Below are 13,463 nucleotides of genomic sequence, written 5' to 3'. Positions count from 1 at the left end.
CGACATTGGGAGTCGGTGGTCGGCGTTGCTTGACGTCACTCGCTGTACGTACGTCACTCTACTGTACATTTGAACACTAGTCTCTTTCTTTCTATCTAGCACCCAGCGGAGAATGGACAGTACACAGTACTGTACAGTGTACAGTACACTGTATGTACAGTACTGTACTGTAGTGTACTGTACAAAAAGTCTTTACAAACCCAATTGTCACCCCCTGAAAGTATGTACTGTACTGTAGCGAGTTTGGTTTGTACTGTACTGTACTCTACTGTACAGTACAGTACAGTACTGGAAGCAGGGGGTACTGTACTGTATGTACTGTACTGTACTGTAGCGAGTTTGGTTTGTACTGTACTCTACTGGACGCAGGGGGTGACAATTGGCTTTGTACTGTACAAACCCAATTGTCACCCCCTGAAAGTACAGTATGTACTGTAGCCAGTTTGGTTTGTACTGTACTCTACTGGACTCTACAGTACTGTACGCAGGGGGTGACAATTGGGTTTGTAAAAGGGTTGTAATCATGATGCTAATTAAAATGATGATAATCAGCCTGCTAATTCTTAGTACTAAACTGTACTGTATTATCAACGACCGTTTACTGTCTCGTTTCTTTCTTTTTTATACAGTACAGTATACTGAGTACACTATAAATAAGAATAAATGAATGTCTGCTGATAGGCAATACTGTACATAAATAATTACTACATTTAGCAAACAATAACTAAGAACTAAGCTAAATATACATACAGTACTGTACAGTATACAGTATATTGTACTCTACTGTACACAGTATACTGTACTGTACAGCGTTTTATACTGTATACAGTACTGTCTGTAGATCATCCAAAATTGACATGAAGTGATTTCAGATTGTTAACTTCACCTTTGGAGGAAATGTTCAGTTTTACTTTCAACAGTTTGCGTGAGTTCATTTTATGCTCTCTACTTACGGTATATTGGCCCCCGGCAATCTTGAAATAGTTGGGGTAGTCAACAACAGTGGACACATGTTTCTAGTTGTATGGGCTTGTATCTTGTCTATACTGTAGAGATGCAATGCTTTCATATAAACATGGATGTCCCCCGTACACACAATACTGTAGAAGTTCACCGCCATTGGAGGTATACTGTATGCGTACAGTATTCTTATTTTCATGATTATCAATGCTCTGCACGTACGGGCTTAAAGTTACCTCAAGGTTACCAAAAGGTTCGGTATAGACGAGCATTGGACACTGTCAATCGACATTTTGGCTTTTGGGGTGAAATTTTGTCTGTAGGCGTCCCCTCACCTCACTGTACTGTACTCTCTTTACTCTACTGCATCGTAAATCCAGTAGACGAACTGGTTGTTTATTTACAAATCCGTTTTGCTTCCTGAAATCACATTGTCTTTGCATAATTACTCGTCTTAGTAAATTGGCGGCCATTAGCATTTAGCATTGAACATTGAACTGTGCAATACTATGCGTGGACTATACGATGCCCAGTGTTGTGTTGTATTGGCCGCAGTTAACAAATTGGATGATGCCAATGTGAATCAATGGCGGCCAGTTACTTTCCCAATTTGCAATCTTACGTACGGCCGGTATGGGATTTAGTCTCATATCAATCATAAAGACAACACGACGCACAAAGTACTGTACTTTGATTGTGTGGGAGCAAAGTAGAACTGCAGCAGAATGAGCTGTGCCCTTGGCTGCAAAAGCTGTACTGTATACTACGGTATCATGGTAATCTATTGTTGTGATTCAATTAATGACAAGAATGGGGGCATACAAGAAATTCTGAGCCAGCTTTGAACGTATGTTATTTGTTGTGTATTGAAATCGTGCAGAACATTTCAACTACCGTGTACAATGTGTACATGTTGCTGCAATCGTACCATAGTACGATACGTTGTTCAAAAGTCTCCACCAATCCTTTTCCTGCTGCTAAGCCTACTATAGTATCAATTTGATACTCGCTATGGCTATGAGAGAGTTATGCCATTGAAAGGGTTCCAACTAATCCATGTCATGCTAGCTATCCAGAGATTTCAAGAGAGACTTGGATGAATGCTGTGATACTCCACTGTCATCGCGTTCATCGTGGATGACGATCATGATTTCCTCAACGTTTGAAAGTTTTCAATTAAAGCTACTGCGGTGATTTACAGTCATGAGTCGTTGCTGCAACATGGACGTCCATTTTAAATAAAGAATTCTCCATGATTATCTTTATAATCTATTGGTGTTTTGGGTATTCGCCTAGTGCTGACGATTCATTCTTGACGCTACAGTAGCAGAATCGATCGCCAAGGCTTTGCTTAGTGTATACTAAGCAAAGCCTTGGCGATCGAGTACACTGTACACTTGAGTGTGCCCAGCCATAATATTATAACCTCGATTACTCAGATACTCAGCGTAAAGACTCCTACAATAAAGTATCTCATCGTTTAAGCTATTGACGCTGAGTATCTGAGTCATTGGGGTTATTATGGCAGTGGACAGTAGGCCCAGCCTTAATATTATAACCCCGATTGCGCAGCATACTCAGCGTAAAGACTCGTAGAATAATGTATCTCATCGTTTAAGCTATTGACGCAGAGTATCTGAGTAATCGGGGTTATTATGGCAGTGTACAGTAGCATGCTCAGCGTAAAGACTCGTAGAATGATGTATCTCATCGTTTAAGCTATTGACGCAGAGTATCTGAGTAATCGGGGTTATTATGGCAGTGTACAGTAGCATGCTCAGCGTAAAGACTCGTAGAATGATGTATCTCATCGTTTAAGCTATTGACGCAGAGTATCTGAGTAATCGGGGTTATTATGGCAGTGTACAGTAGCATGCTCAGCGTAAAGACTCGTAGAATGATGTATCTCATCGTTTAAGCTATTGACGCTGAGTATCTGAGTAATCGGGGTTAGTATGGCAGTGTACAGCCATATTAACCCCGATGACTCTGATGCTCAGCGTAAAGACTCGTAGAATAATGTATCTCATCGTTTTAGCTATTGACGCGGAGTATCTGAGTAATCGGGGTTAGTATGGCAGTGTACAGCCATATTAACCCCGATGACTCTGATGCTCAGCGTAAAGACTCGTAGAATAATGTATCTCATCGTTTTAGCTATTGACGCGGAGTATCTGAGTCATTGGGGTTAGTATGGCAGTGTACAGTAGGCCCAGCCTTAATATTATAACCCCGATTACTCTGATACTCAGCGTAAAGACTCGTAGAATAATGTATTGCATCGTTTTAGCTATTGACGCTGAGTATCTGAGTAATCGGGGTTAGTATGGCAGTGTACAGCCATATTAACCCCGATGACTCTGATGCTCAGCGTAAAGACTCGTAGAATAATGTATCTCATCGTTTTAGCTATTGACGCGGAGTATCTGAGTAACCGGGGTTATTATGCCTGGGCCTAGTGTACACTCACCAAGTCCAATGCAGTAGCGTGACGGTACTAGGCGTCACTAGCCTATGGGTCTGACTCACTAGTGACTCCTGATACTACAGTATAAAGGGTCGTTTGCCATTGCGGGTGTCGCTATGTACGGTACGCGTTAGTTGGCGTGCAGGCGCACCAGGCATGCCATCATTTGGGCCGTCCTTCCCCTTTTGCCACAGTTTTAGTACGGTAGCGTACTAAAACTGTAGGTAGAAGTATTTGAATCGCTACTATACTACTACTCCAGTAATACAGTCACAAGTCTTTCAAATTTTTCGCGCGGGGTTATGCGAGAATGAACGGAGTGTCAGAATTGGATGGTAAATTTTTCACCTTGTACTTTATCGATCAACTAGTATTAGCATAAAATCATTCTCAAATCAACTAACACTATCTAAGTAAACTTATCAATCAATTTTAGCCTTGATGGAGTTATAGAAAGGACGACTAAATGCTTTTTCTTTCAACGATCTCAATATAGATTCAACGGCGGAGATCCTTTTAAACATACACAAATCAGGTACGTTACTTTTCTATCCGTTAGTATGGACATGGATGGATCAATAAATATCTTCAGTTAGCCATTCCATCGACTTATGACCTCAGCCCTTATTGGATCATCATGGTAGTGGCACATGACAAATCCTGGCTTCTTTTTTTTTCAATACTATTTTTGCAGCAAATCATTAGACTGATTGTGCTACAATGTCGATTCCTTCACTAATCCTACACTGTACAAAATTGCATGTTGATGGCGATGAAAAAGTTGTATCGATTGACTGGGCAACAACACCATTGAAACTATTTCAATGGATGTACAAACTTCCCTAGCTGATAAACATGGAATCCTTTTGCTATTTTTTTTCCCCATGTTTTTCCTACTTCTCATAATGTACCATTGCGACGAGTTGAAGGAAGACCATTTGCTCCCATTTTTGAACGCCAAGGGGTTGTACATTTGACCAAATCGTTTCATACTGTACCCATGCTACTGTATTCAGTCAAGTTTGGTGTGATATCCTCGTTTCGGGACGAACTGGACACAAACCGTCTTCTTTCACATCCAATACAACATCGTCTAGTCTCTACTCTACTGTAGAGTAGAGAAACCATGGTAGTACTCTACTCCAGTACATACCTGTGAAGTAAAGTAAAAGTGGACCACTAGCGATTCTTCCACTCCACGTCATTTCGTCCTTTTACAATCTCTTCAGTCCATTTTTCGCATGGTTTACGATAGCAATATCGTCTAGTCTAACAAAAAAATAATTTCCAATGGAGTAGAGCAACATGTCATGAAGGATAAATCACTAGCCGATCACATAATGTGCTTGACTTTGACTTTCCTAAATACTATTTTGTTGTCACAAACATGAGGGTCGAGTTGGAAGTTGTAAACATCGAAAGCGTTATACCGGCAACGATCAGTATCAATATTGTGGATAGCATCTTTAGCAAATGTCCATGATCGTTTTCTGCACTTGTCAAAATTTGCATGGTATGAAATCCAGTGGGGTGTTAAAGAATCACTCGTCCAAGTTACGCTCGATGATCAATCGTCTTGCTCTCTGTACGATGGCATCAGGTACAGTAGGCTCGTCCATGCCCTCATCAACAGGCAGCGTTACCTATTGTATTACATACTGTTTTAGCTCCGAAAATAAAATTTGGGCAAATTTGTTCTGTTCTATCCCTGTATATTACTCATAGAGGTATCATCAAAAAAGGGTATTAAAATTACTCTCACATTTTGACGCTCGAGGATCAATCGCCTTACTTTGATTCTTCTATGTCAAGATAGCATCAGATCGCTCGGTCATCATCTGCGATGTGCTAGTCAACAACACCCCATAGTCTGTATGCACTCAATTCCATATTCATTCCGCTAGGCTCTAGTCGTCGATATGTAAAACACGGCTATATCGATGATGGAGGCCAAATTGAAAGGGGTGCTAAAAAAAATCACGTTAACATTTTACACTCTATGCTTTAGTCGTCCTACTCGATGTCAAGATGGCATCAGGTCACTCAGTGTTTTCGATGGGCAAATCAACAGTCAACAAATATCGTTATAACAAAGTTCAGTTCTGTACACACTAGAATTTTTTATTGATTCGTCTAGACTTAACTTGTACTCTGCTCTGTAGGTATGTCAAATGCTGCAATGCCAGTCCATCAGTCAAGATGAAACCCTGATTCGTATCACATAGGGTTTTCATGATAGCATTTAATTAATGCTATAAGATGTGAAAGCGAATGTTTTATAGCATCCTGTATCATAGATGTAATCATGCTTACCTTTTTCAATTCGTGTCAATACTATACGAGTATAATAGGATGACTGGGTGCAAGTATTGGATAGGGATTTTATAATGAATAAATATGCACTACTATTCTTTCACTACAGTGCATAGGTAGATTAATTTAAAGGATTTAAACATGCAGAAAAAGCGAATTAAAATCCTTACTATACTTCAATTACTAAGCATTAGTTTTGATTACAGCATTGTATACGCGTAGTAGGCCTTTTCCACGATGAAAAATATCATCTTAATATGAAACACAGATCGACATGGTTACAAGGGTATTCAAATATTCTAATCCAATCATCAGTCACTACAGTAACCAATGCAGACTTGTGGAGTAGAATACTAGAGCGGATACATAATTCTACAAATTTTACTCAGAATGCAATCGTCAGTTACTATAGTTATCGTCACAGACTTGTGGATGCAGTCGTTTAGATGCTGAAACGCGTAGTACTGTATTCGCATACTGTAGTAATAAATTGCAGAATTTTTGCTTTATGCAATTCATATCTCTTTATCAGTTTTATTGGGTTAACACACCGATGTCAGATATCGTATGCCAAATAATTTTAAAGTACGATAATAATTTAAACGATTAGATACATGGTCATGTTCCAATTTGAAAGATATTTTGTTTAATGGAATAATAATTAATATTTAATATCTCTAAACTGTAATGTGCGATACATCTTGTAGAATAAATTTTCTGGAATACTGTACACGCTATGGTAAGATAACGCCACTTGATCATCATTTTTTATACATTACATTTTAATACGCGATTACGTGGCATATCCGTCTACTTTACTATACGAAACCGGATAATTTTACGCTGTATAGGATTGAACGCTGCATAATATTAAATCCATCCTCGTAATATCAAAACAGACACTTTACTGCATTAGATTAATTGAATACTGCAAAGTATTCAATTCATCCTCGTAATATCAAATTTATATTGATATTGTTTTCATTCTATACTACAGTACATTGTACAGCGGTAAATTATCCGCGTCAAATTGTCCTAGACCCTTACTATGATACTGTATTGAAGAGTGATGGGTATTCAACTAGTAATGTAGTAATATTTCTAGCTCATTAAATTACAAAAGTAAACTTTCATCGATATAGAGAGGAGTTTATATTTGTTAATAACTACGAGAACTGTAATCCACGGGATTCGTCATCGTGTCATATAAACATGTCTATATATGTTATACATTGGCTGAATTGAAATGGTTAAGGTGTGTTGGCTTACAACTTTTTGGTGTCCATAATTAATTATTATAATCTACATTGTAACTATGAAATATAACAGGATAGACGACGTTAAAAAGGAATGTTATCTCTTTAAGGCGATAAGGTGGCAAATTTTAGTTTAGTATGAGACTGTAATTGTAAATGTGGTACTCTACTGAAGATAGACAAATCTTAAAATCGGGTAGACAGAGCTATTTGTACTATAGAATTATATTATGAAAAATGTTAGTAGGTTTGACCAGAACGGTATGACTTGATACCAGTGTTGTAAAACGCGGACATCGTTTAAATATCATCATGACGTTAATATGACCTTCGTGATGCATCTTGTGTAGATGATACTCAGTACGAGTACGCAATCCTCTCAATCAATCACATTTGATTAAGCGGATTCACGAACTGTAGTACTTCAGCTGACAGTGGATGTTTCAGTATATTCCATTGAATGTCAACATGGCAGCTCTTAGTTATTGGCGATATCTTAACTGCCTTCTATCCTCAACCGTATTACTACAGTAAATATCGATGATACGACCAATAAAAACATTGTACAGGACTTGTGTATATCATCTTATAATTTAGAAGATAATGTTTCATCTCGTCGTTTGCATTTAGATCCGCATATTATTACCACATTTCATCCTATTTGAACAACTTGTTTTTTGGGGAACAGAATTTATGATACTCTATTCTGTTATCTTACTAATTAGGAGGTGATCGACGTCGTAGTTCTTATGGAGCTAATCAGATATCAACACCGGTCAAGGTACTCAAATATATCGAAATCAATATTTCGATTTTGTTAACTACTTTGTCTACTTATACTGTACGCTAATTTTATCTTATCACATTATCTATGCCATTAGACGACCGGGTTATCAAATAGTGTTAAAAAGAAGAATTCTTTGGGTTCTCCATCAGCAAAACGAATGGCATTAGATCCACAATTGGTTAGTTAATAGTCAATAAGATTACTTTAATTATTTAAATCAGTTATTATATTTGAATCCAACCTTTATTTATTATACGTCAATGGAAGTGTTACAAGCCATTGTTCGTGTCCTGAAAAGCTACAAATTGTCGCGCTCGAGATACTTCGTTAACAATTTATAGGATGTTTATTTATTATCAGTACTTTGATCGATTTAGTGTACCAACGTAGTTACAGTACAATGAAGCATCAGTTAAATTTTACCACAAATACATCAGCCTGTAATAGTACGATAATACAGATTACGTCCTTGATACCTGATCACTTTTGCGAAATTAGCCAGTTATTATTTGGACGCACTGAGAGAGAAATCTATTTTATGACTACTAACGGCATTAAGTGGATTGTCTCAGATATATGTTGTAACTATGGTGTTTAGCGAAAACGTATATACTTATTCTTTAACTATAAATACAAAATTATTTCTCATTTGCTATAAGATTCTTAGTTATTTTATCGCTTGAGCTGATTACCGTTTGAGTAATAAACTGCGCATGTATTACAGAATTCTCCTAAAAGCAAGCTTAGAAGATCGGTTCGTCGATCGTTGGTCAACATGGTTTGTTCATTTTTGAAAATTTATATTTCTAATAATACCTTCTTAATTGTATATTATATTGTTAACGATTGCATAACAGCTAGCTATACTTTCGTTATAATTGACTAATTATGCATCTATGGTATAATTCTTCAGGGCAGTGTTAATGTTATCCGATTTGAGTGTAATTGTAGTAACTTTTAGCTACTGCTCGTATAAGTGAACTTTGTACGAATTCATGTAGTTGCTTAACTATCTGAACTATTATTTTATAAATTATCCAATCTATTCATCGGCTAAGGTCTACGATAGTATAGGCACTTTGAATTACGTGGCGATAGGTAGCTGCTTAAATGGCTACTATATTTTTGTGATTAGCATTACAAACACTACATGTATTCCTATAATCCAATTATGTAATCCTACTGCTGCAATAGACGAAAGATCGGCAGTTTTTAGTAATGAAGAAGGAATGTAAACACATACGCGTAGTGTGGTAGTTTCGAACTAAATAATTGAATAAATTGTGGCAGATACACAAACGTAATAATATAATATGTTTATAATTATGCACTTGCTATGTTATTAATAGTCTGTGAATTCAACGCCTGATAAAAAATCTGTTATCCAGGTAATATGTCTTTCAATTTCTAATAGTTGATAGTTAAACTCATAGAAAAGTTAATGACTACTACAACATATACGACAGTAAATAATTTAAGTTTCTTAAATTTGCAAGACATGTATAAATTCACATCATGCCTATTTGTGTTCTATAGACATGTGGAAAAAGTTTGAAAAATTTACTCAAGCTGAGTAAGGCACATAAATGGTGTTACAACGAATGGTTTTATTCTAATATCGATAAGTAAGCTTTGTGTAGTTCTTCTTAATTACTGATAGTTCGATTTAACATTCTCAATAGATAATGTATTAGCTAGATTTGCTTATATTATTAAAGTAATACAATAAATATTTTCATTTTTCAACGGTATAAAAGTTTTATTACCTATTTTTATGATAGGGCTCTCTTTGATGGAGATAGTGAATTTGTATTATGCTTAAAGGAATCTTTTCCAGGATTGAAGGTATGCGCTTGGTTAGGTTTCTAAAATTTGTAACTCACAGATGATATATTTATTATATAACGCATGATTTAACTTTGCAGACAAGAAAATTAACAAGGTTCCAGTGGGGATTGTTAAGAAGATTAATGGGGAGACCTAGAAGGTAAAAGATGATAAGTTTGATTGAGTTCATGTAATTTATACTGATCTTAACAACTGGGATGTTAAGGTAAAATTTTTATGCTAAATTAGATGCTCGGCCACATTTTTCGAAGAAGAAAGAAACGTTCTAAAGGATAAGAGGCAAAAAATAAGGTCCCTACAACAGAAAAAGGTATGCACAATATAACGGCTTTTGTGGCGCTGCTGTATTGTAGTGGTTTTATCGTTTCATCATTTTTATTAGTAGCCTTTTAACTTGATATATTGCAGACAATAGATCTTGAACTTGTTAAAGATCTTCCAGAAGAAATTCCACCATTATTGGTTGTTGGAACAAGTGTTACTGGTTCGTTATCGACTTATAAATTTATCATATAATTTTAATATTTTACCTTTCTGCTCATTAATTGTTTCATTCAAAAATTCGATTAGCTTTCTTACGAAATCCTCAACGAGGGTTATTCACTGGACGGATCGAAGCTGTAGATACAGCTAATAAACGTTACAGAATTACTTTTGACAGACCTGGTAAAAGCAAGTTCGTGATGGTTAAATGTTCTAAAAGCGATGTAAACTAATATGACTATTATTTGAAAACGTTAGGCCTGGGTACGCATTATATTGATGATACGGAAGTTTTAGTAAGTATACCGGGTCAAATAAAAATATTTGAAGTTTACATTACACAGTTTAGAATTTTTAGGCTCCAATATCAAATTGACACTTGCTGTAATTGGGAAATTATAATTATAGAGCGAAGAACCTGTTGAATCTATATTCAAGTCGTCCTTAGTCGCTAAGCAAAGACCTAGGAGTTCATCATCTTTGTTCTCCAACGTTACGCCTCCAAGGTCAGTCAGGCAGACTCCGCATTTTACAGCTACTGTAAGAAAATGATAATACTGAAATAAATTTTTACAAAATTTTTTGTTATTTAGACTCCTACCAAATTTGAATACTGACGTTACACAACCAGTAAGGATATTACCATTATTCGAATGTTACATGCATGATGATATTCTAGATTACCGATAGCATTTTTTTATTTATTAGACTCGCGGTTCAATCTATGATGAATCACAACATGGGTATGCATTATTGAAGACGAGTTATCAACCTTGATGTTGACCTTGATTAAAAGTTTATGCTTTGTTGTCTTTACATTGTATATATATAACTTCCTGAAGAATTCGAAGACTAGATGCTAAGATTCCGGAAGGTAAGTAATGTATATTAATGTACTAATTATCATCGTAAAATTAGTTGTTAATTATTGTACTAACTAAGATGATTCATTAATTTAGGGGAAATTGGAGGATATCCACAAAAATTTTTAGAAGTGGTGGTAAGAATGCGTATTGTTTTATCTAAAACAATATATTGACCTAGCTAACGATTATGTAACTTTTTAAATTTCTTTTAGGTCGATTTATATAAATTACTAGAGTGTAAGAGAAAGATGGTGTATCGCCTGAAGGAATTGAATACCCGGGCAGAAAAAATGGTATGTTTTTAATAGGAACTATATTATACGTAAAGTGCAGTAGTGGTTTGTTGAAATAAGAATTAAGAGTTATATTTTATTTCAGAATTCACAAGAACAGCCCATGAGTAATGATTTTAAACGCCATTATGCTAATGTTGTCGTTGAACTAGAAGATTTGAATAAGGTCTGAATTTATTTTAATGCTCATTTAAAAATTTTGTGATGTTGTACTTCCGCGTTGGCTTCAGGCTGATAATATTATAACCTTTTTCTTATTACATACGCTATTATTGTTCATCCCTAATGAGTCTTTATGCTGTAGATATTGAATTCCAATTTAGAAGAAGTTCAAAAATATTATCAAGAAGTTTGTATTAAATCATTGATTAATTATGAGTTAGATTATTTCTTTAAGTAAATATTGAATGTGTTCTTTAATGCAATAATTATAATTCTTGATGTCATTCCCTATTTGTTGATGCAAATTTTCTTTCCTATTGCAGCTGGATCCTGAATGGACGGATGATTACACTACAGTGACCCCTGTTGAAAATACAGCCACTGCATTCAAAAATGATGCGGCGAAAATCGTCTCAGAATTAAATACTCAAAGCGATAGTTCTAAGATGGTTGAAAGTGATAAATTGGTGGATTTAATTACCAATCTTACTTCAATTTTGCTAAATATAAAGGTAATCACGTTATTATTGTTAAATTATGCTAACGTCGGTGATTTTAGGAAGAAATAAGTAAGATTTAAATAGAATATTGAACTACTTATTTTAGTGATGACAAGATGTTTTCTATTTAGACATTAGCGGATTCCGATTTTGATTCCCTTGAAGTGAAATCGTTAACCAATACTATAGAAGAAGTAAAATCTAGTGTACATCAAGAGAATATTAGGTATTGAAAATACGTCATTCAATTTTACTCAATCTATTGACGACTAATTGTTAAAAGTGAATTTATTTTATTAATTATTTCAATTAACTAGTGTATTTGAAGATAACGTTGAAGCACACATGGCTTATGTAAAATCTGGGTTGAGTAAATTAGGAAATCTGCACGCGTTCTCAGCTTCAAAATAAGGAGTACAGAAAGAGTTCTGCATTTCTCTCGTAACCATTAGCTATTGTATTATATATAGGTATTTAGAATTTTATGATAAATTATAAATATATATGTTACTGTATAAAGGCACATAACTTGTGTTATGATTTAGATTTTTTAGTAATTACTCCTTAATTTAATTGCGTAGCATTGGAAACGAAATTGTAATATAATTGCATTCGAAATTTTTAAGTACTGTAATTTCATTTAAGATTTATGGACAATAATTTTTTACTGTAACAATTCATGAACGGCTGCACCTAGTTTTACTCAATATTAATTTTGTGAAATTCAAATTGTTTATGAAGCTAAGTTTTATTTGAAGATTTAGCTGAAAGGTCATGCTGTGATTAAAAATATGCTTTATCTTTTATATATATCTCTGGATGTCTCCAGTTGTACTTTAACATTAAGTCAAGATTGTAATTTTATGATATCTTATATTAAGGATTATGATGAAAATAGTGGATCGATACTAAATCTTTGTTAACGATAGATCTTTAAAATGTATTTAAAATTACCTACTCGTATGAGTATCTAATGTAGGATTTTCGTGATAAACGGCTAAATTTCTTATCTTATAACTTTTATTACTATTACATTACACTCTTACAGATGACATCTACAATAATTTGATTACAAATTAGCGTGTGTGCCGTAGATACTTTTGGCGTTTACTTGAGCTGTCAATAGTCAAAACTACTTTATGGCAACTTAGTGCTATGATATGAACATGTTTTAAGGGTTATAAATTCGAAATGATATTAGGTAAAGGAAATTGTGAGATGGTACAAGATAAAAACATGATAACCTACAGTAGCACAATTTAAAACACAAATTTCAATATAGTATTTTTTTATAAGATCTTTATTTACTTCCTTTTGCAAGTGCTTTAAGCAATGGTAGGGCAATTTATTAGGTGAATGATAAAGATTACAATTAATTAATTAGTAAGCGTAAGAGAATGCAAATGGGCACGACTGATTTCGTCTTGCTTTGGAAGCTAAGTGTCAATGCTGATCAAATCTATTTTTAGATTATCGGCCATTGGCAATGTTTCCCTTTTCATGTTATCACTGCACAGTTGTTTTACAA

At 35.0% G+C, this 13,463-nt stretch overlaps 1 protein-coding gene across 1 annotated transcript; it reads left to right on the top strand.

Moving 5' to 3' along the window:
- Nucleotides 1-9,325: 9,325 nt before the first annotated feature.
- Nucleotides 9,326-10,666, top strand: TRIADDRAFT_19868 (uncharacterized protein; the record flags this gene model as incomplete). The annotated part of the gene is made up of 8 exons (XM_002108756.1): nucleotides 9,326-9,408; nucleotides 9,565-9,628; nucleotides 9,709-9,770; nucleotides 9,860-9,941; nucleotides 10,040-10,115; nucleotides 10,202-10,297; nucleotides 10,373-10,410; nucleotides 10,523-10,666. Coding segments are annotated over 8 exons (645 nt in total), but the record flags the coding sequence as incomplete, so codon positions are not given.
- Nucleotides 10,667-13,463: the final 2,797 nt, after the last annotated feature.

This window comes from Trichoplax adhaerens, genomic scaffold (genome assembly GCF_000150275.1).
Source record: "Trichoplax adhaerens TRIADscaffold_1 genomic scaffold, whole genome shotgun sequence".
In the NCBI taxonomy this organism is placed as follows: Eukaryota; Metazoa; Placozoa; class Uniplacotomia; order Trichoplacea; family Trichoplacidae; genus Trichoplax; species Trichoplax adhaerens.
The sequence above is the reverse complement of the archived record's forward strand: the minus strand, read 5'-3'. Positions and strand labels throughout refer to the sequence as shown.